The sequence below is a fragment of the Phascolarctos cinereus genome, unplaced genomic scaffold (assembly GCF_003287225.1).
Source record: "Phascolarctos cinereus isolate Bilbo 61053 unplaced genomic scaffold, phaCin_HiC Scaffold_7;HRSCAF=346, whole genome shotgun sequence".
Classification (NCBI taxonomy): Eukaryota; Metazoa; Chordata; class Mammalia; order Diprotodontia; family Phascolarctidae; genus Phascolarctos; species Phascolarctos cinereus.
In genome coordinates, this window is record NW_027556180.1 from 147,527,646 (window position 1) to 147,555,608 (window position 27,963).

Genomic DNA, 27,963 nt, shown 5'->3' on the forward strand with positions numbered 1-27,963 from the left:
ATAAGATTTTCTCCCCAATCCAAAGGTAAGTGAAATGGATAAACATGAGATAATATATGACAGATTAGTATGTTCTCCTCAAGTTGTTATATATGGCCCTCCATTTATCTTTGTAAATTTATTTCAGATTATGCTTTGACATACTCATGTTCATCTTTTTATCTGTAATTTTTACATATTCTGCTTCCCTTCAAGTATTTTTCCCTTAACAATTTTATACTAAAAGCTAGAAATTCCCAATGTAAGAGTTAACATATTTATTTGTGACAAAATTTATAAATATTAAAGTGCAATATAAAGGAGTTATTCTGTATAAAGCAGTGTCATGACAAAGTCCATCAGTTTCAGCAAGCTTAATTTTACACTTTAAGACAAACTGTTGCATTTGTCTTTGATATATTTAAATGTAACAAGAATTTGAGAAAAATGTTTTTGTTCCAGTAAGGAGAAATATGATTTCATAAGAAAGGAATCTATTTCTTAAAATTTTAATAACTGAATATTATGAAAAGGGGAAGCAAATTCATTATCATGCCATATCATAACATGGATCAAAAAACGCTAGACTGTATGTTGAATATTAAAACTACTTTTATAAGCTTACCACTAATTTTTTACAGAGCATGTTAAAAAAAGATTTTTTTTAATGTAAAACATTTTATTTAGCAAAGCTTTAAAAAGAAGTTCAATTATTGTGATCAAAGGTGAAGATAATGTGTCAGATTAAAGGAGGGAGGGCCTTAGTAGGAGACACTCCTCACTATAATATTATTCCCTCTTACTTTCTAGCCCCAATTAGTTAACTTTCACAAAACTTTTAAATCAAGACAACCAGATCTAGGTATAATTGCAGTTATTTTCCATTTTTTATTTTTGGATTTGTTTTTGTACCAGACTTGACATTTCACATAATACTTCTAATGATGAAAATGCCTTCTACCAACGCAGACTAGTACTTTCTTTGTCATTTGTCATCTTATAGAGTTTCTTGGGACACAGAGATATCAAGTGACTTCCCCAGGGTCACAGAGACAGCATGTGTCAGACGTGGGGCTTGAACCTTGATCTTCCTGAATCCGAGCATATCTTTGTATTCCCTAGATTGCATTGCATCTATTTTTTAAAAAAAGTTTTTGGACATGTTCTTGAAATGATGTGGTGCCTTGTTCAGACTATTTCGATCAAATTATAAACGCCATATGATATAACTAAATCTGGATATAATTTATTAAACCAATACTTACCTGATCTAGGTTGGACAGACTGTTTGGGTCCTGACTAAGGGCCTGGTACTGACCTCTAAGTCTATCTCCAGCTGCAATTTTTCTGAATTTCTTGAGATCCACAACATATAAGGCACTGAAAAAGAAATATTCTTTAGTCTATGTTGTTATTATTTATAAGTATGGAGTTTGCTTGGGCCTAAAAATTCTAGGATCTCACAGTCTTTTTTAACTCTCCTTTCAATTCAACTGGGTTAAATGATACCTCACTATTTTCTCTGCTGTGGATAATGCTGGGTAAAGAAGATAGGAGTTAAAAAAAAAAAGAAGATAGGAGTTCAAATCTTGTCTCAGGTACTTACTTCCTGGGTGACCTTGGGCAAGTCATTTAACAACCTCTCTGAGCCTTAGTTTCTTCAACTGTAAAGTGTGTGTGTGTGTGTGTGTGTGCGTGTACACGTGCGCGTGTGTGCACTTGATGGCTTCTAAGGTCCCTTCTGGCTCTAAATCTATGATACTGCTAATAGAATGGGGGTACATACACTCATGGAAACTACAATTAGCCAAAAATGTCAATAAGGTTCTGTTCTTGTGAATGGAGGAACTAAGATTTAAGGCATCAGTGCCACAGAGACCAGATATTAGAAATTCAAGTGTCCTCATGTTTACTAACATTTATGCAATAGAGCAATGAAATAATGATATAAGAGTATATTTTTTCTCCACAAGTTTCCTAGTCAACAGAAAAGTCACTATATGAATAAATTACATACTGACAAAAGATTAAAAACCATAATTTTTCTTACCTGATATGGTATTTTCTTTTTCCTAGATGGGAAGCCCAATATCCTGATTTCCAGAAACGATATCCATCCATTTCAGTTCGACTGTCACAAAATGGTGTGTAACCATATGGTGCACCACCAAGATCAAAATCTCTAAGCTCTTTTAGGTCTGTCCTCACAATCTAGAAAATTAAGAGTATATTTTTAAAAATATGTTGAAGATTATAATAAAATAGGGGCAGCTAGGTGGTGCAGTGGATAGAGCTCCAGCCTTGGAGTCAGGAGGACCTGAGTTCAAATCTGGCCTCAGACACTTGACACTTATTAGCTGTGTGACCCTGGGCAACTCACTTAACCCTGATTGCCTTATCAAAAGAAAAAAAAGATTACAATATAATACTGACCCTGTAAATCTGTATTGTAAATCATCTTGTATTAGAGACTTCTACAAAGAAAAGAACTAAATTATCTTTACAATATCATGTAACTTCAGTTTTGACAAATATCCCCAAAATATAATTTGAATAAGTTACAATATTTCAAGAGATCAGAAATGGAAGGGACCTCAGAGGCCATTTAGTCTAATCTGTACCTGAAAAAGAATCCTTTCTATAACATTCCTGTCAGGTATTCATTTGATCTCTACTTGAAGACCTCTCGTGACAGGGAACCCTGTACTTCCAGAAATAGTCTAGTCCCTTCTGGTAGCTCAAATTGTTGGGAAATTCTTCCTTACATTAAGCTTAAATCTACTCCTTTGTAATTTTATTTTTCTTTGCTAGGCAATGGGGCTAAATAACTCACCCTGGGTCACACAGTTAGTATTTTGTGTCTGAGGCTGGATTTGAACTCAAATCCTCCTGAGTCCAGGGCCAGTGCTCTATCCCCACCTACCTGCCCCTCCTTTGCAATTCCTAACCACTGTTCCTATGACAAATGAATTCATAATTTTTCTTTCTACTGTGTTTTTTAAAAAAATCAATTTAATTTGTTATATTTTCAGTTCAAAACTGTCTCCTTTCCTCTCTCCCTATCTGGCACTAGAGAAGGCCACTATTTGGTACAAATTAGACAGAGAAAGAGAGAGAGAGAGAGAGGGAGAGAGAGAGAGGGAGAGAGAGAGAGGAGAGAGAGAGAGAGAGAGAGAGAGAGAGAGAGAGAGAGAGAGAGAGAGAGTGTGTGTGTGTGTGTGTGTGTGTGTGTGTGTGTGTGTGTAAAACCATACTATACATACTTCTATTTATCAGTTCTTTGTCTGGAGGGGATAGAATCTTCCTTCATAGGTCCTTTGTAGGTGATTTGTATATTTATAATACTCAGAATAGCTTAGTTGTTCAGTTATCCTTTGAACAATATTGTTGTTGCTTTGTACAATGTTCTCTTGATTCTGCTCATTTTACTCTTCATTATTTCATGCAAGTCTTTCCCTATTTTTCTAAAATCAATCCACTCATCATTTCTTACAGCATATTACTATTCCATTATAATCATAGCATACATCATAGCTTATTTAGCCATTCCCCAATTGATGAGCATCCCCTCAGTTTCCAGTTCTTTGCCACCACACAGAGAACTGCTATAAATATTTGAGAACACATAGGTTCTTTTCCTTTTTCCTTGATCACCTTGGGACACAGACCTAATAGTGGTTTTGCTGGGTCAAAGGGTATATACAGTTTTATAATTCTTTGGAGATAACTTTAGAATGCTCTTCAAAATGGTTAGATCAGTTCACAGTTCCACCAACAATATATTAGGGTCCCAATTGCTAGATATCCCCTCCAACATTTTTGTCACTTTCTACTTGGATCATTTTAGTCAATCTGATAGGTGTGAGATATCTCAAAGTTGTTTTAATTTGCATTTCTCTAATCAATAATGATTTAAGAGCATTTTTTCATATGACTATATGGCTTTGATTTCTTCATTGAAAAACTACCTGTTCTTATCCTTTGACCATTTATCAACTGGAGAATGACTAATATTCTTATAAATTTAACAAAGTTTTCTATATATTTGAGATATGAGACCTTTATCTGAGAAACTGTCTATAAAAATTTCTCCCAATTTTTTGCTTTCCTTGTAATCTTGGCTATGATGATTTTCTTTGTACAAAACCTTTTAAATTTAATGTAAGCAAAATTATTCATTTTATGTCTCTTAATGCTCTCTGTTGTTTATTCACAAATTCTTCTCCTATCTATAAATCTGATAGGTAACATGTTCCATGTTGTTCTAATTTACTGATGATATCTCTCTGTATATATAGGTCATGTATCCTCTACGACCTTATCTTGGTAAATCGTATAAGATATTGGTCAATACCTAATTTCTGCCACACTGCTTTCTAGTTTTTCCAACTTTTTTTTTTTTTGCCAAATATTGAATTCTTATCCCAAAAGCTTAAATCTTTACATTTGTCAAACACAAGGTTGCTATAATCATTTACTACTGTGTAATTGTATGTCTACTCTATCCCACTGATCTACCTTTCTATTTCTTAGCCAGTGCTGGATAGTTTTTATAATTACCACCTTATAATACAGTTGGTACTAGTAAAATCTGGTATTACTAAACCTCTTTATCTTTTTTTCATTAATTCCTTTGATATTCTTCACTTTTTGTTCTTCCAAAAGAATTTTGTAAGAGTAGGAAGAGCAAAAACAGAGAAAGAAAACTACAGACCAATTTCCCTAATGAACATAGATGTAAAATTTTTAAATAAAACACTAGCATGGAGGTTACAGCAACATATCACAAAGATTATAAACAGTGGGATTCATACCAGGAATGCTACTCTGGTTCAATAATAAAAAAGCTATCAGCCTGATTGATCACATCAATAAAAAAAATAACAGAAATCATATGATTATCACAAAAGATTCATAAAAAGCTTTTGAAAAAATACAACACTCATTCCTATTAAAAACATCAGTTCAATGGAACTTTTAAAAAATAAGTAGTATCTATCTAAAACCTTCAGCAAGCATTATTTGAAATGGGGATAAGGTAGAAGTCTTCCCAGTAAGATCAGGAGTGAAGCAAGGATACCCATTATCAACACTATTACTCAATATTGTCCTAGAAATGCTAGGTATAGTAATAAAATTTTAAAAAAAAGAAATTAGAGGAAGAATAGGCAATGAGGAAACAAAATTATCATTCTTTGCAGATGATATATGGTATACTTACAGAATCCTAGAGAATCAACTAAAAAACTATTAGAAATAATTAACAACTTCAGCAAAGTTGCATGATGTGAAATAAACCCACAAAATCATCAGCATTTCTATATATTAACAACAAGAGTCCAGCAGGAAGAGATAAAAAGAGAAATTCCATTTACAATAACTGTAGACCATAAAAAATACTTGGGAGACTACCTCCCAAGACAAACCCTGGAACTATAGGAACACAATTACAAAACTATTTTCACACAAATTCACACAAATTAAGGCAGATCTAAACAACTGGAGAAATATTAATTGCTCATGGTTAGGATGAGCCAATATAATAAAAATTACAATTTTACCTAAATAAATTTACCTGTTCAGTGCCATACCAAACTACAAAAAAATTATTTCATAAAGCTAGAAAAACTAAAAACAAAATTCATCTGGAAGAACAAAAGGTCAAGAATATCAAGGTAATCAATGAAAAATACGTGAAGGTGGCCTAGCGATACCAGATCTTAAACTGTATTACAAAGTGGTAATCATTAAAACCATCTGGCACTGGCTAAGAAATAGAGTGGTGGATCAGTGGACTAGATTAGGTTTACAATACACAGTAGTCAATTACCATACTAATCTAGTGTTTAGGACATTTAGGTAAAGCAATGGATAGAGTACCAGGCCTGGAGTCAGAAAGACTCATCTTCCTGAGTTCAAATCTGGCCTCAGATACTTACTAGTTGTGTGACCCTGGGCAAGTCACTTAATCCTGTATGCCTCATTTTCCTCATCTGTAAAATGAGCTGGAGAAGGAAATGGCAAACCACTCTAGTATCTTTGCCAAGAAAACCCCAAATTGGGTCACAAAGAGAAATGACTGAACAACAACCTAATCCATTGTTTGATAAAAGCAAAGATATAAGCTTTTGGGACACAAACTCATTATTTGACAAAAACTGCTGGGAAAACTGGAAAACAGTGCTAGAAACTAGGAATAGATCAGCATTTCATGCTATATAACAAAATGAGGTCAAAATGGGTACTTGATTTAGATGTAAAGGGTAAAATAAGGGAAGAATTTATAACCAAACATGAGATAAAGAGTACTATGGGATGGAAAATAGATAATTCTTATTATATTATACTAAAAAGGTTTTGCAAAAACAAAGCCAATGCAGCCAAGATTAGAAGGAAAGGAGAAAGCCAGGAACATTTTTTTATATCAAGTTTCCCTGATAAAGGCCTCATTTCTCAAATATATAGAGAAATGGGTCAAACTGATAAGAGTATGAGTCATTCACCAATTGATAAATGGTGAAAGGATATGAAAAGAAATGAAAGCCATCTATAGTCATATGAAAAAAATATTCTAAAATAACTACTGATTAGAGAGCTGCAAATTAAAACAACTCTGAGGTACTACCTCATACCTGCCAGATTGTCTAATATGATAGAAAAAGAAAATGACAAATGTTGGAGGGGATATGGAAAAATTGGGACGCTAATGTGAACTGGTCCAACTGTTCTGGAAAGTGATGTGGAACTCTGCTCAAAAGGCTAGAAAACTGTGTATACCCTTTGACCTAGCAATATGACTACTAGATCTGTATCCCCAAGAGATCAAAGAAAAAGGGAAAGGACCTATATGTACAAAAAACATTTATAGCAGCTTTTTGTAGTTGTAAAAAATTTGAAATTGAGGGGATGTCCATCAATTGGGGAATGGCTGAAGAAGTTGTGGCATATGATTTTGATGGAATACCATAGTGCTATAAGAAATGGTGAGCAGGACGCTTTCAGAAAAACCTGGGAATACAAAGTGAAATAAGCAGGACTTCATAAACAGAGAACATTATACACAGTAACAGCAATATTACATGATAATCAACTATGAAGCTATTTTATATCAACTATGACAGCTATTCTAATCAATACAATGATCCAAAACAATTCTGAAGGACTTAATGATGAAAAATGCTACCCACCTCCAGAAAAAGAATTGACAGAGTCTGAATGCAGATTGAAGCACACTTTTCTAAATTTCTTTATTTTTTTCTTGTTGTTTGTTTTTTTTGGTATGTGTTTTACATCATTCTTAATATGGAAATTAGCTTTGCATGACTTTGCATTTATAATATATATCAAATGCTAGCCTTTTCAAGGAGGGGTAGGAGAGGGAGGGAAAGAGAGAGGGAGATAATTTGGAATTCAAAGTTTTTAAAATGAATGTTAATTTTTTTATATATATTGTAAAATATTTAATGAAATAAAGAAAGATACATTGGGGGAAAAGAATGATGTTCATACTCTCATTTTATGTATGTATTTAATTATAACATCTCTGTTTACATAGCACCTTCAATATAAAGGTTTCCGTGTGCTGTGTACATATATACTGTACTAATATTTACAGACAGAAGAAAAGCATTGCCACTATTTTTAAGGGAAGAAATCAAGACAATTTAGCAATCTTTAAAACACTAAACTTGGCTGGAATTGGGGATGGCATGATGATCATATGCTGGTTTCATGAATAAAGAACTAGCTGTTGTGGTGATGTGCTGTTGACTCTTTTAGTCTTATAACACTAGTGCTACTGGACAGAAATAAATGAAGACATAACAGCTGTAAGCAATAACATGAAACATCATAAACTCAGATCCTCATTTACATGAAATTTTTCCAAAATCTTCAGTGCTTCACAAATGTATTTGTCAACTGCATTTCTTACCTGATCAGCATCAACAAAAATTATTTTGTCCACAACCAGTGGAAAAAGAACATCAAGGAAAAGAATCTTGTAACCCCAAATAATTCTTTGCTTTTCAGTTTGTCGATGAAGCCAACGGGGCCATCTATATTGGACTAGCTCATACTGAAATCCATATTCCTTAGCCATGTGAGGAATCATTTCCTACAAACAAAAATTCAATAAGTATACTAATTAATTTTGTCTAAAAGATAAAAACTTCTCATTAACTAGTCATGTAGGTTTAAAATAAGGAATCTTTGAATTATTACAATTTATTATGCTCCATTGGGCATCAAGGTGTTGAAGTTGGTAGAGCACAAGACCTGGATTCAGGAAGACTCATCTTCATGAGTTCAAATCTTGTCTCAGACACTTATTAGCTGTATGACCCTGGCCAAATCACTTAACCTTGTTTGCCTCAGTTTCCTCATCTGTAAAATGAGCTGGAGAAGGAAATGGTAAACCACTCCAGTATCTTTGCCAAGAAAACCCCAAATGAGGTCATGAAGCATCAGATACCACTGAAAGGATTTAACAACAACAAAATTATGCTCCATGTCTAAATATTATTTCTCACAAAATTATTCCTATTCATAAGAAATATACAATATTTAAACATGCAGTCCAACTATATAGAGTATACATCACATTTTGAAATAACCATAGCAATTTTGCTGTATTTTCTAGCACACATTTCTTTATCACATAACTAGTATTTTCCAATTATGTTGAAAGTGTCTTCTTCCTGGGACAGACCAGGAGTAGTTACTAAATTTCCCTGGTCACACTTTGTAAAAAAGACTGGGTTCTTGGGGGATGGTCATAAGAAGGAAAGAAGAAGAGAATGAATGAGGTGAGCAAGTAAGATCAGAGAAGCTGCTATTTTGCTCTCTCTTCTGAAGCTAGCAGGCAATTACTGGCTATTTCATTTTAATTTAATCTCTTTCTGCTCTAGTGAGACCAGAGTACATTTGGGTGTATTTGAAAGATGACTAAAGGACATCTTTGCTTTTAGCTGTGAAAGTAATTAATAACGACAAAGTTCCTGAGGAACTTTCATTATAAGCAATGGTTTCTCTCTAAAAGTAGGAGAAAAAAAAGTGAAGGGTTTGGAGAAATTATGGAGACCACTTCAAAACTGAATGGGAGTAGAGAAATAAAAAAGGAGGGAAAATCATATCAGCAAAAAGAGTATTCATGAATATTAATTAATCACCCACTATAATGAAAGGCACCATACTAGATGCCAGGAAAAGAAAATAACACAGGCCTTGACCTCAAGGAGTTTACAACCTAGTAGGGAACAAAGGAACATTTATACAAATAAATATGAAGTATATTGTAAAAGTATGAGATAAAAAATGTTATTTGCATTATTTTTGATAATGCAGTTGAATACAGACTTTTGCCCAATTTTTTTTTGTCAATCAATGCCATAATAAAGGACTGAATAAAGAAACTTTAAGTAGACTGTACAACATATTACACGGGAAGTAGCATGGCATAATGTATAGAGTGCTAGATTTGGATCAGGAAAGTTGGGTTTAAATTCCACCTCTGATATTTCATCCATGTGGCCTTAACTTCTTTCCTTAGGTAGTTCCCTACCATGTAAATACAAAATCTTATATGTACTGCAAGGATTATGTTTTACATTACTGGAGACTGTTCTCCTATTAGGAATTCCATGACCTAACAAAATCATAAATTCTTTCCTGTATTGTTGTATTTAAAATATATCTCCATGCTATCATGAAGTGGTTGGCTAAAAAAACCCCAAACTCCACAATAATTAAAATAATTTAAATTATTAGCATGTTACTCCCACTAAATCTTACTCTGTAGTCTGAGCATCATGTGGAAGTGATACAAAATTTGTAAAGACCATGCCAGTAGAACATATAGATTCTTGTCTATAACCTCCCCAAAAATCTTCCATAGAGATCCACCCAACATTCTAGGTTCTTTCCTCTGGATCAGTGGTCTCTAAAAGTTTTTTATAATACTCCTCCTATCAGCAAAACTAATTTGAACATCTATCCCAATACAGGGTGTCACAAAAGTTTAAGCTTTAATAGCTTAAAATTGCAATATATACTAGTTTATTAATTATAGAATGTGCTATGATACTAATATATTATGGTCATTATTAAACATGCACCAAAAATAGGAATTAAAAAAGCGTGAGATAAAGATGAGATAAGCAATATTTGAATTTTATTTATTAGTGATACAAAAGCCTTTTTTAATCTATCACTAAATATTAATAATAATATTTTAGTGAGAACTATATTATTAAACAAGCTCCATTATTTCCTTCAAAAAAGTCTATATCCTAGTGGATTGGGAAGATTTGTAAATAACACTTGTTAGCAATTAATTATTCAGTTAATTTGATCAATGTAGCTAGCCACACAGGATAAATACTTTTTTTTGTGGTTTAAAAAATATGAAAGACATAATATAACAACCAAATGATACATCACACAGTTAGGGAATATAGCACCTTTTCAGCAGGAATCGTGTTTTTCTATAAGTTGATATTCACCATACATAATGCAAAATCAAGAAAAAATAAATCATCTTTGACAAGTTTTCAATATAAATCCAGTATTGCAATCAATAACGAAATTATATCCTAGCACTTTGTGCCAATCATTTATTTATACCTAATATTTTTTCAAAAGGATATAATTTAATTACATTTGTTCAACCTGATGGCTCCCCTAAAAAAATCCAAACTTAGCTAATGACAATGTAATAGTCATTGTAAAAGACATTTTCTAGTTCTATTTATACATGGTATTATATCTTCATTGCCTGTTCATGTTTGGACATTTTTTCCCCTATAGGTATAAGAAACAGTGAGATAGCCAGTTTGGCTGGACCATAGAATACAGGCAAGGGAATAATGTATAATAAATAAAACCATCCATACATGTTTATCCAATATCCCAGACAAAACAAAATGGGGAGATGAGGCTCTTACTCTCCTGTCATTGACCCAGAGTATGGAGCCTGACTTCTGACGGGTGTCTTTTACAGCCATGAGTTGATCTGGAGGGAAGGGGATAGACATGGGGGGAAGTACATAGGATCTTTACAGTGGTATTTATGCAGCTGCTCCTGTGGGAGTTCAGGGTCTCAGTTAGGTTACAACTGTCCTGAAATGCCAATACCAAGGAAGTTTGCCCAGTAGCAACAAAATGGCGAACTGAGTGTTGGACAATAGTGGGTGAAGAATAGGTAAAGGTTATGTTAGAGACAAACCCCACAATTGACTCTTGGGTGGACGGTGGGATGTAACCAAGGGTGTGTGGGTAAATGTTTATTAACTTCCTCTCTGAAAAACAAGTTTATACACATGACATGCTTTTAAATTTAATCTGTACTATTAACTCCATTAACTCCAAAGTAACTCCATTACTTTCTTAAGTCCAGACAATCAACATAACAATAAATCAAGATCTGATTTGTAGTGTTTGTCAAATTCTGAGGTGTAAACTCTCTCAGTGAAAATTTAACAATTGGCTCTTATGAGCCTGTACAAGCTGCTTCCAGCACTCCAATGCATGCAAACCATCTTTCCACTTTCCACTTGGTTGATCACCCAGCTCCTGGAATCATGCCATGGCCTCCTTGGAGTCGTGTCGCAGTCTACCATGGTTCTAGATTTCTTGATATTGTAGGAATCCAGTACAGTACAAAGTCTGCCAAATGGTCATTTCTTGTTCCCTATATACAATTAGACTAACTTATCTTCTGGGCATTACTGCTTTCTGATATAATTTATACTCTGTCTCCTTCACAATCCTTCACTATAGCCTAATCATTCCGATAGGCAGAAGAAAAGCACTGCTACTATTTTTAAGGGAAGAAATCAAGTGCCTCTCTATTATCCTACAAATTCAGTTTTATAGAAGTTCATGATTCATAGCCATTTAACATTTCCAGTAAAAGAATGACATAAGAAGGTAGGCCTTTCTTTCAGGGGAGAAGCTCGGGATCATTAAATGCAGTGTCGAATTTTCCAAATGCAATCTAGCCTACTCTACCTCTATCCAATTCTGGATGCATTCCTTCTGTATTGTCTCCTCAGGATAAACATACTGATAGATCACCTTTATGGCCTGTCTATACAATGGCAATGGTTTGGACAATAAGAATCCTTTCTATTAATTTTCTTTTTATACTTTGGGTAATAATAGACCTTGTTTAGGAAGGTTTGCAAAGTTCCAGGCTTAAGAGAATCAGCACAAGGTCATCCATAAGCAGGACTCTCTGCTGGACATTGTCTGTGACACCTTTGGCAAGTATATGTCTCCTATTAATGACTCTATATTAATAGTCTTCAAACCAATTTACCTCTGTTGTAGCATCTTTCAAAGAGTCTTATATAATATTAACATACATACGCATGGGAGACACCTTGTTGGAGAGCAGCCTTTTTTTTTTTTTGGCAATTGGGGTTAAGTGACTTGCCCAGGGTCACATAGCTAGTAAGTGCCAAGCGTTTGGTCTGAGGCCGGATTTGAACTCAGGTCCTCCCGACTTCAGGGCCGGTGCTCTATCCACTGCGCCATCTAGCTGCCCCTTGGAGAGCAGCCTTTAAGATGGCATTTTGCTCTACTGAATCAAATGTTTTTTATACAGTTAACAAATATGCACAATGGCATCTTATATTTTCTGAATGCTTTAATCAACTATATAACTTAATGATATGGCCTGCTGTAGATTTTCACAAATGATAATTTATCTTCCTATACCTATACTAGTGATGTCCGTGACACTAAATTCATTATCTCTGCTAAAACTATCCCTTCTCATATCCTTCCTATTTCAGTTGAGGACATCACCATGATTTTAGTCATCCTGGTTTGTAATCTAGAAGTTATCTTCAAGTCTCTATTCTTTATTTACTCCCTGATCCCCATATATAATTAGTTGCTGTGATCATTTAATTGATTGACACAGAGTCAGAATGGGTCAGGACAGAGGAAAAGTGTGAACTGTCTGTCACTGCTTATGTTTCATAATTTCTCTGCTGAGAAAACTGGACAGAAGTCTGGAAGAAATCAGATTTATACCAACACCTCACATACTACATCAAGATAAGTTTCATGACCTAGACACAAAAGATCACATCATAAACATGTTAGAGGATTAAGGAAGAAGAGTTCGTGACTAAACAAGCATTAGAGAGCATTGTACAAGGCAAAATTAATACTTTTGAGCATATGAATCAAAATTTAAATAATAAAATTAAAGTCTTTGCACAAACAAATCTAATGTAAAAACTGGGAAGGGAAATAAGTAACAGGGAAAAATCTTTACAGCATATTTCTCTGGTAAGGTCTTATATTCGAATTATATCTAAGCTGATTCAATTTTATAATATTAAAAAGGCATTCTCCGACAGAGAAATGATTAAAGGACTGCAGCAGGCAGTTTTCCAGGGAAGACCATATTTTAAAAAGGCTCTGATTCTCTATTAGGGAAATGTAAAACAAGTTTGAGTTTCCATTGCATACCCAGCAGACTAACAAAAATGAGAAAAGATGAAGTTGGCAAAAACAGGTACACTAATGCACTGTTGGTGGAGCTGTGAATTGGTCCAGCCATTCTGGAATTTGGAACTATATCACCAAAGTTACTACAATGTGTATACTCTTTCACCCAGTTATATCATTACTAGGCCTATAGCCTAAATAAATTTAAAAAAAAGAAGAAAATGATCTATATGTATGAAAACATTTATGGCAGGTCTTCTTAATGGATGCCAGAAACTGGAAATGAAGGGAGTATCCTCCCATTGGGGAAGAGCTAAACAAACGGTGACATATGAACCTAATGTAACACTATTGTGCTACAAGAAACGATGAAATGGATTGCTTCAGAGGAAACTGGGAAGAACACTATGAACCAATGCAGAGCAAAGTGACCAGAATGAGGAATACAATTTACATAATGATAACATTCTAGGGAAAAACAACTTTGAAATACTTTGAAATTTAGACCAGTGCATTGATAAGCCACAAGTCCAAAAAACAAAGTACTTCCTAACAGAGAAGTTAAGAATTTAAAATGCAGAAAAACATAACATTTTCAGAAAAGGCCAATGTGGACATCTGTTTTGCCAGACTATGCAGCTATATGTTCAGGGCTTTGTTTTTCCAGTTTTTTAAAAAATTTGCTCATTGGAAAGGACAGATTAATAAAAAAGAAAAAGTGCAAAAGATATTTATGATGATATACTACATTTATTTCAATATAATTTATTGTTGTGATGTAGTGTTCTAATTTAAAACTTAGGCACTGAATCATACTGCCAGCGATGAGTAGTGAAAATACACTGCATCATCTTGCTACTAAAAAAAGTATTTGAATGCACTGCCTTAATGCGGTAGGACTGTTATTGGGGTGAGCTGAGAGCATTTATTAAAAAAAAATGTCAAGCGCACAAGATTTAAAGTTGACACCATTTGTATTTTTAATTCACTGTGTTAAATATGTGCTCCGTATTTCCTTTTGCATCAAGGCTTAGGTTAAAGAGCCAGGCTTGTGGATACACAGAAAATTGGTACTCAAGAAGCTAGTACAAACATGAACTTTATTATGTGGTTGCAGCAAGCAAGCAAGCAAAAAAAAAACATACAAAAAACACACACTTTGGCAAAGCAAGACAGATAGAGGTTTGATCCCAGAGATGCAAAAAAAAAAACCCCAAACCCCAAAACAAAAAACAACCAAACCCAAAGACAACCAAACAAAAAACCCCTACCTAATTCAGAGAGGGAAGGGAGAAGTATACAGTGGTAAACCTCTCAGTGAGAGTACATGCTCAGAGTAGGGGTCTAAGCAGGGAAGTTTTATACCTTAAAAACAGACTTAAAAATGGGCTTGATTGAGAACATATCTGTTAGATGTAGTAGGGGGCATTCCTAAGTAGATTCAGATTTGGTGGGGGAAATTCACCAGGTTACTTTTTGATACCAGACTTGGGTAAGGGGTAGGTTCCTTCTTGGATATCAGGTGAGGGTTTGAGTTGGCAGCTGGAGATGCCAGGGACAGGTGTGGCTCTCAGTTGCCACAGTTGGCCAAGAATTCCATCTAGTCAGGAGCTGCGATCATTTAATTGATTGACACAGGGTCAGAATAGGTCAGGACAGAGGAAAAGTGTAAACTGTTACTGCATATGTTTCATGCCTGAGTGACTCCATAGTGCAGTCCTATCATTTAACAACATCAAACAACAGATTTTTAAAAATCACAATTACTATACTTTGTAATACAATAACATTTAATAAAAGGAAATGTCTCTCACAATGGCAAACAACAATTTCCTATCTACTAAAAGCTCAATTAATATTTGTAAATGATCTAAAATCTATGTGGCATTTAGCACTTTTGCCCCAGTTTCTGCCATGGTAGAAGAGGAAGATGGCCACAAAAATAAAAATTCTACATTTTCCTTTGTTCATAGGTTCCCATGGTAAAAAAAAAAACCATCAGCAGGTGGCTAATCTATTGGTAACAAGCCTCTACAATCTGGTTTTGGCTTGTATTTCTAGTTTTTTTTTTCATTTACATCCCTTTCATACTCATTCCAGTCAAAGCAGCCTACTAGATAGCTGTTCCCTGAGTTGGTGTTCCATCTTCCATCCTGTACTTTGCACAGGTGACCAAAAACCTTCAATTTATTATTATCTCTTAGAATTCTTAATTTCCTTCATGGCTCAACTCTAAGGCCACCTTTTATGGACAATCTTTCCTTCCTCCTCTTCATATTATCTTGTCTGCGTACATGTTCTATTCTTCTTGTGAATGTAGTCTCCTTGAGGTCATAAAAAGCTCCTTTTTTGTCCATTTACGAAGCACAGTGACTTATAGTAGCTTTTTATTGAATATTAATAAATATTGAATTGAATTTAATTACTATTTAGAATAGCAAAAAGCAGGATGCACTCAGTCCAAAGGAAGAGTGTGGGAGATAAGCACTTGGCTGTGGTGTATAAGTACAAAGACTACTAATGTTTCTGCCTCTTATTAGTACAAGACTAAATCCTGAAAAATTACCCAGAATTACAACTAATAACTGTGTCTGTGTAAAATTGTCTCCCCAATCCAATAGTTTTCCTGGCTTTACCTCACCCAGTTATTGTTCTTTGCATAGTATTCCTTATATCATGCAAAGATTCCTCTTACATTGCCTACTGTGTTATTTAAAAATAACCTGTGTTCTGCTGCCCTTATTCTTTATATTTCTTTTATCTCAATATGCATTGTAAATAAACACCACATGGCAAATGTTTCAAGCAAGAATTTTTATGCTAAGGAAATACTGAGATCTAAAAACTGATTATCAATGGAATAAATATTCACTTTTGAAAATAGAATCATGAATTAAATTTATAATAGCAATGCCCTAACATTTCAGCATTCTTATTCTGCATTGTCCTGAATTTTTCTATCAGAACCAGAACACTTACTTTAAATGTTGGAGAGAGATAGTTTTTCAGAAACCAGAATTTAACAGGAGTTTCTGTGTGGCGTAACACAGAAAGCATCATAATTCTGTAAGAGAAAATTGGGTTAAAACCAAGTTACAAGAAAAAGCAATTGAAGGTCACCCATAACTGTCTTAAGAATTTTTGAGCTTTGTTTTTTTTTCTAGTTTTTAGATGTGTTAGTTGTATTCATTATAAGCTCTTCAGTGACAAAGGTTACTCAACAGACTAAAATTCTTCTTTAGAAGTCATGGTTGACCATTAGTAGGGTAAAATATTATATATATATATATGTATATATATGTATGTATGTATATATATATGTATGTATATATACATATACACACACACATACATATACATACACATACACACACATAACTAATACTAGTTTTGTTTCAAATAAATACATTAAGAATCAAATCAGGGCACAACTCTTAAGTTGAACTGAATCCAAATTTCAGCACTATCACAATATGATTAATACTAAGTCTTAAAAATGCTGAACCATCTACGTAAGCTATTTCTACCAATGAAGTCTTTGGGTAATTTTATTTCTCTGAAAGATGTCTATCCTGGTATTTACAATGAGAAACTATGTCTGGAATAAAGAGTCAGAGTAGTATGGTACACATAGAGTGCTGGACTTGGAGCCTGGGAGAACTGGATTACACTTCTACTTAGATATTTGCTATCTGTGTAATCTTAGATATACAGCTATTAACATTTAAGAGCCTCAGTTACCTCAGTTATAAAAGGGAGCCTATAATAGTACATACTCACTGGATTAATAATATGAAGTGCTTTGTCGATCTTAAACATTTTTATAATTTTCACCTATTACTATTATTAAAGCCCATTGGGGCATTATTAACAACACTAATTCATATATTTTGAGGCATTAGGTGATTGTTTTTGAAGGTGCTAAAACAGTCTATTTCTCACCTCAAAAAGATGATTTTTTCCTTTCCTTTTAAAAACAATAGTTTCTGTTACAAAGCAGGCCATTTTTTTTAGTCTTTAAGAGTTCATATCTAAGGCTATTTAAAACATTTGCATATTTATTAAATTTCATTGGAATGATAAAAATTAACTCACCTCAAGAAACGTTCATATAAATGGCCTGAAGCAACTGAAAAAATGTTTAGAAAATCAGTTTTCTTTTCCTTTGTTCCTGCTTGCAGTCCTCCTGTGAAACTTGAAATGTAAGAAAAAGAAGAAAATTGGCTATTTTCCTTTTAAGATAAATTTCCAAGATGTATGCTATAGGACCAACTCTAAAATACTTCATCCTGAAATAAGAAGGGCATAACTCTAAGAGTGAAAAATTATTAAAATTGTAAATAAATATTTATTATTAACCATTGGAATGTTGTAACACTTAAAATCTAATATTTAGCTAGAAGTTTTATGTTCTCAGATTCTAAACTCTTTTGATAATGATTCATTTTGCAATCAGTCAAATAATTTTGAGGGCAAATCATAATGATGAAGTTGTGATCATGTTGGCAGCCAGATAGAATTTTGAGACTTACATAATATAGGTATCTACACAGGATAACTTATTTTCTGTTGGAGGAAGAGTGGCTATGGATATAATTTAACAAATATTTATTTTTTATTTCTTAAATTATTTATTTTATTCATTTTTTAAAATTTTTAGGCAATTGGGGTTAAGTGACTTGCCCAGGGTCACATAGGTAGTACGTGTCAAGTGTTTGGTCTGAGACCAGATTTGAACTCAGGTCCTCCCGTCTTCAGGGCTAGTGCTCTATCCACTATGCCACCTAGCTGCCCCATAAACATTTATTAAGTACCTACAAGGTACTGTGGTAGGTCCTGGGAATACAAAGACAACAAAAAATTTCCTTCCCTTAAGAACTCAAGTTCTCCCGGGATCTTCTACTGGGATACTTTTCCAAAAATGAAGAAAGAATCATTCCATTATCATTCTAATGGAATGAAGATACAACTAAAAAGACAACTGAGATTATCTAACAAGGGGTGAAAGTATAGAGATTGACTGAATAAAGCGAAAATGCCACTGGTTCTCTTTTTAGGTTATTGTACTGGTCTATCAAATAAAATAATGTACTTCTGCAAGGTCAATACGAATAAGTCATTTAGGTTCAGCCATTTTTCAGTTGTGCCTGACTCTTTCCGACCCCATTTGGGGTTTTCTTGGCAGAGATACTGGATATTTCACCATTTCCTTATTATTATTATTATTGTTATCCAAAGATACTTTGCCATTTCCTTCTCCAGCTCTTTTTACAGATGAAGAAACTGAGGCAAACAGGGATAAGTAACTTGCCCAGGGTCACACAGTCAATATCTGGTGCTGGATTTGAACTCAGAAAGATGAGTCTTCCTGATTCCAGGCCTGGTGCTTTATCTACTGCAGCAGTTAGCTACCATGAGTGAATCATTAGGATGGCAGAGGTAACTGAAGCAACTACTTTTTTAGTACAGTTATATTACTTGGCTTAACAAATGCTTAGTTGATTGACCTGCAAATATTCTATCCAGCTGGTCAAACAAATTCGGCCAAAGAAGAGTCTTCCACATATGGTAAGTAGGAAGGCCAGTAATGATGCTAAAGATGAAAAAGATATAATTTGAAAATTAATTTATTATGTAATCATAAATAACAAACCCATCTAAACTAATATCCATTAATGAATGAGCATCTATTAACTAACTACTATGGATAGGATACAAAGACAAAAATAAAATAGTTCCTGCCCTCAAAGGCATTACATTTTATAAGAAGCCATATGTACGTGAATAAGTATACACAATATAAACACAGAGTAATTTTTTGTGTGTGTGAGAGAAGGTACTAGTAGCTAAGGAAAGGTAACGTTTCTGTTATATAGTGTCACTTGAATAGAATTCTGAAGAACACAAAAGATTCAAAGAATCAAAGATGAAGTGGGAGTGCATTCCAGGAATGGGGAATAGTGTGAAGGCAGAGAGACTGGAGATGGAATATTACATGTGAAGAACAGCAAGATGGCCACTTTGGCATGACTGCAGAGAGTAGGGAGGGGAGTAATAGGTAGTAAAATTGTGGCTATGTTGAGAAGAGTTTTAACAGTTAAAGAGGGGAATTTATACTTGATCTTTGGAGGCACCAGAGTTTAACTGAATAGGAAAGTGATGTGGACAGACCCTCACTTTAGGAAAATCACTTTGGCAGCTGTGTGTAGGATGAATTAGAGAAGGGAGAGATTTGAGGCAGGAGAGCAATTAGCAGAATATTGCAACAGTTCAGGCCAGAGGTGATAAGACCATGAACTAGGATGGTGGCTGTGTGAGCACAGAAAAAGGAATGGTTAGAAGAGCCATTTAAAGTAGAAATGACAATATTTGGTTACTAATTTTTTATATGTATTATGTATAGCAATATATATTTATATATTCAAGTGGTTTAATATTTTTTCTTATAAATTTGAAAAATATCAACAATTCTATATAGAAACAACAAAAAAAAAGGTAGACTGTATGTTAAGCTGTGAATTACATGCAGCTTGCTTTTAAAAATGACATGTTAAATTTCATATAGTCATACATCTTGCTTGTCTGTGTCCCATTCTGAATAGCCTTTTGCTCTTGTTTGGTGTATTTTAAAAAAGATTTCCTTGATGTTCTTTTCATTTTCTATTCTTTTCTTTTTGCTTCATAACCAACATCTCTCTCTCTCTCTCTCTCTCTCTCTCTCACAAACTTTCCCTTGTAATAAACACATGTATTTCATTAAAATAAGTGAATGCACAAGCTGTTTGAAAATGCAATCTCTGGTTCATCATCTCTCTGTCAAGAGGTAGGATTTATGACTTAACATCAGTTTTTCTGGTGTTCTAGTTGGTCACTGCATTGATCATTAGTTTTTAAGTCTTTCAAAATTCCCCCCCCCATTATATTGTTATAGTCATTGTATACATTTTGTCCTGGTTCTGTCTGTTTTTCTCTGCATCTATTCATAGAAGTCTTTACATTTTTTTCTGAATGTTTTTTCATAATCTCTTATAGCACAATAATATTATTCCATTATATTCATATACCACTAATTTGTTCAGCCATTCCTTAATTAATAGGTACCACCTTTGTTTTTGTTTTTTTACTACAAAAAATGTGCTACAATAAATATTTTCCTACATATGGGTCTTTTCCCTCTTTCTTTCATTTATCTTTCTATGGGATAGACTCAGCAATGCAATTACTGGGTCAAAGGGTAGTGATATAAAAAATAAAAAGAAATAAAAGAGAGTCAAGGAAACATTTAAACATACATAGAAGAAAGAAGAAAGTTCAGATGGTGATTCAAAAAAAGCAGTTTTGTTATTATTGTGTTAAACTTAATATTTACTTTAAAAAACCTATGCAGTTGAGTTTTACATACAATCCTCTTTTTCTGTTTTCTTTTTTTGTGTATTGAAATCTTCACATTTGTCAATGTTTCTAAAAGAAAGCATTCTTCATATGTGTGTCAGACTTCTATGTAGCTTGTAAGTCTTTGGGGCTCACATTCCTTATTCCTGAATGATGTTTTCCATTTTATTTTTCACTATCCTTTTCTATGCTTTGTATTAAAGTTACCAAGCATCAAAGTATACATTGATTTAATTTGGAGGGTCTTAATTGAGTTTGTAGAATTTATCTACCTCTTCATCTTCTGCAGTTGATGTTAATACGTAAGCTGCTAAAAATCAAAGGTTTTTTTGTTTTGTGAGTAATTAACATGAACACTGTAATATCAGATGATCACACTGATCATATTGACAAATATGAAATGATGTTTCTTGTTGCTTTTGGACACACAATGAAGTCAACTCTGTTAGCTCCTTCATTTGCCTTTTCAAGAAGAAACTGTAAGCCACAGCATCCTTCTGTCTTCTGATTAAGTTTATGGCAAAAATGTCAAAACTGACATGATTCAGTTCCTCCAGTAGTACAACCACCTGTTAGTAACTGGAAAAGTATTTCACATTTAAAGTGCCACTAAGTTATTGTATAATAGTAATATAGTCAGACCATCATTTTTCCAGGACAAAGTTAAAATTAACATGTAGCTATAAGGATGAAAATTAGAAAAGAAATATAACTGTGAAACTAAAGCAACTGCAATCTGTAGTAGTTAAATAAATTATTGATGGTCAGAACAATGGGAAATGGATGGAGAAAAGGGCATCAAAACTGATTACATCATAGAGAAATTTAACCAAAATAAATCAAATGCCATAATGAGGCCAGAAATGCCTAAAAACTAATTCTGTCAGCAAATACTTGATCTACCTGTCAAATAGAGAAAAGTGTCAGCAACAGCAATAGTACTTTAGAGTTTAAAGCCATTTGTAAAATCTTATGGTTAAGCATGGTAACAAGTTAAGCACAATATCACTTCATGAAGGAGCAAGAATCAGTGGAAGGAAAAAAAACAGTTTAAAATAAGCATGATAAGAGATTAAATTATGAAAAGTCATACTAAGAGCATTTAAGGATGAAACTGGAAGGAAGATAACAGAAAAGCAAAGATGGAAAAGATCTGCAAAGATTTTTATAATAAACTCTTTTCAAAACTAAGGACAATGGAGTTAACACATTTGTAATCTAACAGCACACTTCCAGATGTGCTTCCTGAAAAGCAGAAATGGTACTGAAGAAAAAAAAAGAAAAGTGGTTTTACTAGAACAGGTGTACAGAAGAAATCTATATTGGAGGAAACACAATTTTCTATTGATTCTCTCATTTAGGGATTGGTTCTCATAGCATCCCAAGCAGGAGAAGATAACGAAAATGGGAAAAAAAAAACCTTTAAATTTTATTTTGTTTTATTATAATTTATTTTAATTTTAATTTTGTTGTTATATTTTATTAGTAATAGAAAAGCAGTGTTGAGTTTAGGACTAGGAAGCCTACCTCACTCCCAAGATCCTCTTTAATTGGTTGCAAATGAAATTGGATAGGACCAAAAGGCGAAGGGAAGAAAGCAAAGCCATCACCCCCTACCCTTTTGTCTTCCTGTCTTACAGGATGTAAAGGATAAGTTTGATCCTATTTCTATGGTTTCCATGTACTGATTAGTCTTCTGGGAGGGAGTAACAGAATAATAGTATAAGGTAATATATTTACTTTCCAGTTACAACATGTATTATTTATATTATCTAATTTAATCTCCTAAGCAGCCCTGAAAGGTTTCACTTTTTTTTAAGAGAATATCAAAAGAGTCATTCTGTGGGATAATTTGATACAGCTCCATCACTTTCAGTGAATTGCTAACTTAGTAACACAAATTTGTGTATGTGTATGTGTGTGTGTGTAATACCCTAAATTTAAGGATAATTTTGTTCATGAAGTTAATTACCAATACTGTGATGCAAAGAAGTTAAGGTGACTATAAATGCTTGGGCAATCAATAAATCAAACCCAAGCATTTATTAAATATCTATTAAGCACAAGGCACTGTGGTAAACGCTGAGAATACAAAGACAAAACTGAAATAATCCCTGCCTTCAAGGAGCTTATAGGGGAGATAGACATACAAAAATATATAACATACACAAGGAAGAGAAAGAAGAAAGCATTAGTAACTGGGGGAATTAAGAAAGGCTTAATAAAGATAGAGACATTTGAACTAAGTCTTGAAAGAAACTAAGAATTCTCAGAGGCTAAGGTAAAGAGTGAGTACATTCCAGACATAGGGGACAACCAGTTCAAGGTGTGGAGAGAAATAAAAGGTTATTTATGAAAAACAGTAAGAAAGCCAGTTTGGCTGCAAAGTAATTTGAAATAAAGTTGAAGAAGAAATTGAGGTCAGATAGTGAAGAACATAAATGCATTTTATGGGATAATATGGAATTATTAGATCATCTCAATTAATTGATTATCCTAAGAATAGTTCTATAGGGAAGGGAAAAAAGGAAGACAACAATAATAACAAACATTAATTAATAAGTTTTTTAATGGGATATTTTCATGGGATAAAAAACATTTATTCTCTTCACAATTCGGTCCTAATCTTCCTTTACACACACCAGTTTAGTAAAATTAGTATTCTTGCTGTTTTTCATGCATAATTCTTCACCTACTGTGTAGTTTCTGAGAATTTCTAGTTTCTTTCCAGCCTTAGCTCAAGCCTACATGAAGCCCTTCCTAATCCCTACAAGCTGTTGTGCTTTCCCCTCCAAATTATCACATATATTAGATATTCTTTTACATGCATAGGTATACAATAGAGAGTAAATGGAATTAAATGAGTAGAGAAGTGACAAGGTCAGACCTGAAATTTAGGAAAAATCAGTATGATAGATGATGCACTGGTATGGTTAGAGACTTGACACAGGGAGACTAATTAGAAGTCTACTGCAATAGTCTAGGAAGGAGATACTGAAAGGCTAAAATAGAGCGGTGGTTGTATAAGTAGGGAGAAGGAGATACACATGAGAGATGTTTTTTTTTGTTTGTTTGTATTTTAGGCAATTGGGGTTAAGTGACTTGCCCAGGGTCACACAGCTAGTAAGTGTCAAGTTTTGGTCTGAGGCTAGATTTGAACTCGGGTCCTACTGACCTCAGGGCTGGTGCTCTATCCAGTGTGCTACCTACCTACTCCACATATGAGAGATGTGGAAGGAGAAACTATAAGATTTGGCAACTGATTGGATATGTGGACAGAGAGAGCAGAGTAAGTCACTCATAATTTCTGGGTTTGTTTCCTCATCTTTAAAATGATTTTATGAAAATAAATATGTAAGGTTTATTTGGAAGTTGAACAAAAGAAAATAAGTGTGGATTTAAATCCAAGCCATAAATGCATCTCTTCAAAATTTCTTTCTACATTAATGCTGACATAAAAATTAAGCTTGTTCTTTTATCCCTACATGTTTAAGAAAACTCATTAAAATGGTTATTCTGATAAGTTTGTAAGGAGAGGAACCCTTTTAAAGCTGCCCAATTTACCCATTCTTTGGTGCTCATTTCAAACATGTATTATATACAAATTTTTAACTCTAAATTTCTCTTAAATATAATTTTATGAATTTAAATTTCTCTCATATTTTGGCCTTTTAATAAATTATTTCATAGTAACATATTTGTACAAAAATATTAATTACCTTTTAATGGAGTCCCACATGCCTTTTCCTTCTTCACCTTTATTTGTCAGGATATCTTCATTAACTTTATCAGGCCTTTTCTGTACCTGGGTATTGTGACAAATAATTAATATAAGATTTATCAGTTTAACTTGTTTAATATTTGATTAAAGGTGAAACATACTAGGAAACTATATCATTCCATGAGAAGTTGAAATAAATATTAAATGACTAAGTTAATGTGAAATTAGGACTTAGTTCTCTTAACCCAGTACTCTACCAACATGTTATCCTCTTGATTTTGAACTTCCATATCAGTAAAATTTCCTAAATGCTATCTCACTTTCCTCATCCAATTTAGTTCTGGGCTCAAGACACTATCCATACACAGTAACTGCACAGAACACATGTACGGTTTAACTCAATAAGCTCTCCATTCAACTGCAAGTCCCAGTTTAGTTAATATGCATTTTTCATCCAGTTGTTTCTTGCCTGTGTGAATTGTTAGGCCAGTATCTTTGGAATACACATTGATCTGACTGAAGAGACCTTGTAGTCTACAGCAATAGTTCAGGAGGGAGATATTAGGGTTTGATGCAATCTGCATAATTTCACTGACAAATGAGGATATGGAGAATCCAATGTGTGACATACTTCATGACAGGGATAGCATCGTTAGTTGGCAAATGTCTCCATGTTTTATACTTCAATAAGACAGAGGATCACTGAAGTTAGGCAGTAAAATAGAAGACAGAGGATCTCTGTAGTCGTATCAAGGAGTCTTACGTGATTTTTAACAATAAGGTAACACCTTGGAGGAGACCCTTTAAGGCTCCATTTCACTCTGAATAAAAAAAAATTAAATGTAATAAATTATAAATATAAAAATAAATAACATTTAAAAAAAATCAACCAAGAATAAATACAAAGGGATTTTGTGGTCTTTACACCTCTGTGTCAACTATGGGATTATGAAAATGTTATCTGACAAAGAAAATTGTGTTTTCATTAAGAATATATAACAAAATGCATAAACCATTCTCATAAAAACTTTATAGAAATCAGAAATTAGACCTATGGTTCAGTAGTTGTTGGTTTCTTCTCATTCATATTTTTCTGTTTAAAATGCCATCTGTGATCTTCTCTATTCTTTTGGAATCCTCCTTTCTTTGAGATATTTTGGAAACTGATCTCTGAGTAGTTTTTAAATTGTAACGTACTACATATATTTCTCCTATATCTTTGGTGAAATAGAGACACTTTCCCTATATTTTCAAATGCCATTTCCATTTTCTCATACATATACTCCACAATGGATACAAACATGGTCCTACTCTCACTAATGATTACAGTAGATTACTATAAAAATATAACAAAATGACTATGAAATACTATTTTAAAAAGCTTTACAAAGCTTAAAGCTGCACCAAGACTTTTGGGACGCCCTGTACTTGCATCTATTATGTTTCAGGATTATTTGTTGTTTATCAGTTTAACTTGTTTAATATTTGATTAAAGGTGAAACATACTAGGAAACTATATCATTCTTTTTTTTTTTTGGTGAGGCAGTTGGGGTTAAGTGACTTGCCCAGAGTTACACAGCTAGTGAATGTTACGTGTCTGAGGCCAGATTTGAACTCAGATTCTCCCAAATCCACGGCCGGTACTCTATTCACTGTGCCATCTAGCTGCTCCTAAACTATATCATCCTATGAGAAGTTGAAATAAATATTAAATAACTAAGTTAATGTGAAATTAGGACTTAGTTCTCTCTCTCTCTCTCTCTCTCTTTCTCTCTCTCTCTCTCTCTCTCTGTCTCTCTCTCTCTCTCTTTTTTAAGGGTAATTGGGGTTAAGTGACTTGCCCAGGGTCACACAGCTAGTATGTGTCAAGTGTTTGGTCTGAGACCAGATTTGAACTCAGGTCCTCCTGACTTTAGGGCCAGTGCTCTATCCACTGCGCCACCTAGCTGCCCCAGCAAGGACTTAGTTCTCTTAACACAGCTCTGTGTTAAATAACAATAGCTTGCTACCTGTCTTCCTTGTTTCTTTTTTCAACTCATCCTGCACACAGCTAACAAACTTTCATCAAATACTATTTTCTTTTTTTTTAATTTTTAGTTTTTTAGTTTTTTTCCATATGCTTTTGAGTTGAAAATTTTTCTCCCTTTTTCTTCCCCCCACCCTCCCCCAAGATGGCGCGCAATCTGACATAGGCTTTACATTTACATACCCATTAAACATATTTACACATTAGTGAAGTTGTAAGTAAAAATTAAAACCAATAGGAGGAACCATCAGAAAGATGAAACAAAACTCAACAGAAGGTAAAAATAAGTGAGAGCAATTCGACTTCCATAGTTCTTTCTTTGGACGTAGACAGTATTTTCCATCCCGAGGCCTCTGGAGATGTCTTAGATCCTCGTAATGCTGAGAAGGGTTCAGTTTAATTCTTAGTCATTGCATAATGTGGCTGTATTGTGTACAAAGTCCTCTTGGTTCTGCTCACTTCACTCAGCATCAGACCATATAAGTCTTCCAGGTTTTTCTGAAGTCAGCCTGTTCATCATTTCTTATAGCACAATAGTATTCCATTACATTCATATACCACAACTTGCTCAGCCATTCCCCAATTGATGGGCATCCTCTCAATTTCCAATTCTTTGCCACCACAAAAAGAGCTGCTATGATATTTTTGTACATGTGGGTCCTTTTCCCATTTGTTTGATCTCTTTGGGATATAGCCCTAGAAGTGCTATTGCTGGATCAAAGGGTATGCACATTGTTGTAGCCCTTTGGGCATAGTTCCAAATTGTTCTCCAAAATGGTTGGATCATTTCACAACTCCACCAACAATGTATTAGTGTTCCAATTTTCCCACATCCTCTCCAACATTTATCATTTTCCTGTTTTGTCATGTTGGCCAATCTGATAGGTGTGATGTGGTACCTCAGAGTTGTTTTGATTTGCATTTCTCTAATCAATAACGATTTAGAGCATTTTTTCATATGACTATAGATGGCTTTAATTTCTTCATCTGAGAACTGTCTGTTCATATCCTTTGACCATTTATCAATTGGGGAATGGCTTGTGTTCTTATAAATTTGTCTTAATTCTCTATATATTTTAGAAATGAGGCCTTTATCAGAAGACTGGTTGTAAAAATTCTTTCCCAATTTTCTACCTTCCTTCTAATCTTAGTTGCATTGGCTTTGTTTGTGCAAAAACTTTTCAATTTAATGTAATCAAAATTATCCATTTTGCTTTTCATAATGTTCTCTATCTCCTGTTTGGTCATGAATTCTTCTGTTCTCCATAGATCTGATAGGTAAACTATTCCTTGTTCTCCCAGTTTACTTATGGTATCAGCCTTTATATCTAAGTCCTGAACCCATTTTGACTTTATTTTGGTATATGGTGTGAGATTTGGG

General features: G+C 33.9%; 1 protein-coding gene across 4 annotated transcripts in view; it reads right to left on the reverse strand.

Annotated features, from left to right (window-relative positions):
- Positions 1-27,963, reverse strand: part of UGGT2 (UDP-glucose glycoprotein glucosyltransferase 2) — a 209,007-nt gene that overhangs the window by 26,017 nt on the left and 155,027 nt on the right. For 2 of the 4 annotated variants that reach the window (XM_078147263.1, XM_078147264.1), the window contains exons 29-34: positions 24,555-24,640; positions 17,539-17,637; positions 16,423-16,507; positions 7,913-8,095; positions 2,030-2,190; positions 1,245-1,359 (exon numbers count right to left, since the gene is read on the reverse strand). In XM_078147263.1, coding sequence (XP_078003389.1) covers positions 1,245-1,359; positions 2,030-2,190; positions 7,913-8,095; positions 16,423-16,507; positions 17,539-17,637; positions 24,555-24,640 — 729 coding nt within the window. The other 2 variants (XM_078147265.1, XM_078147266.1) reach the window with 2 other exon arrangements.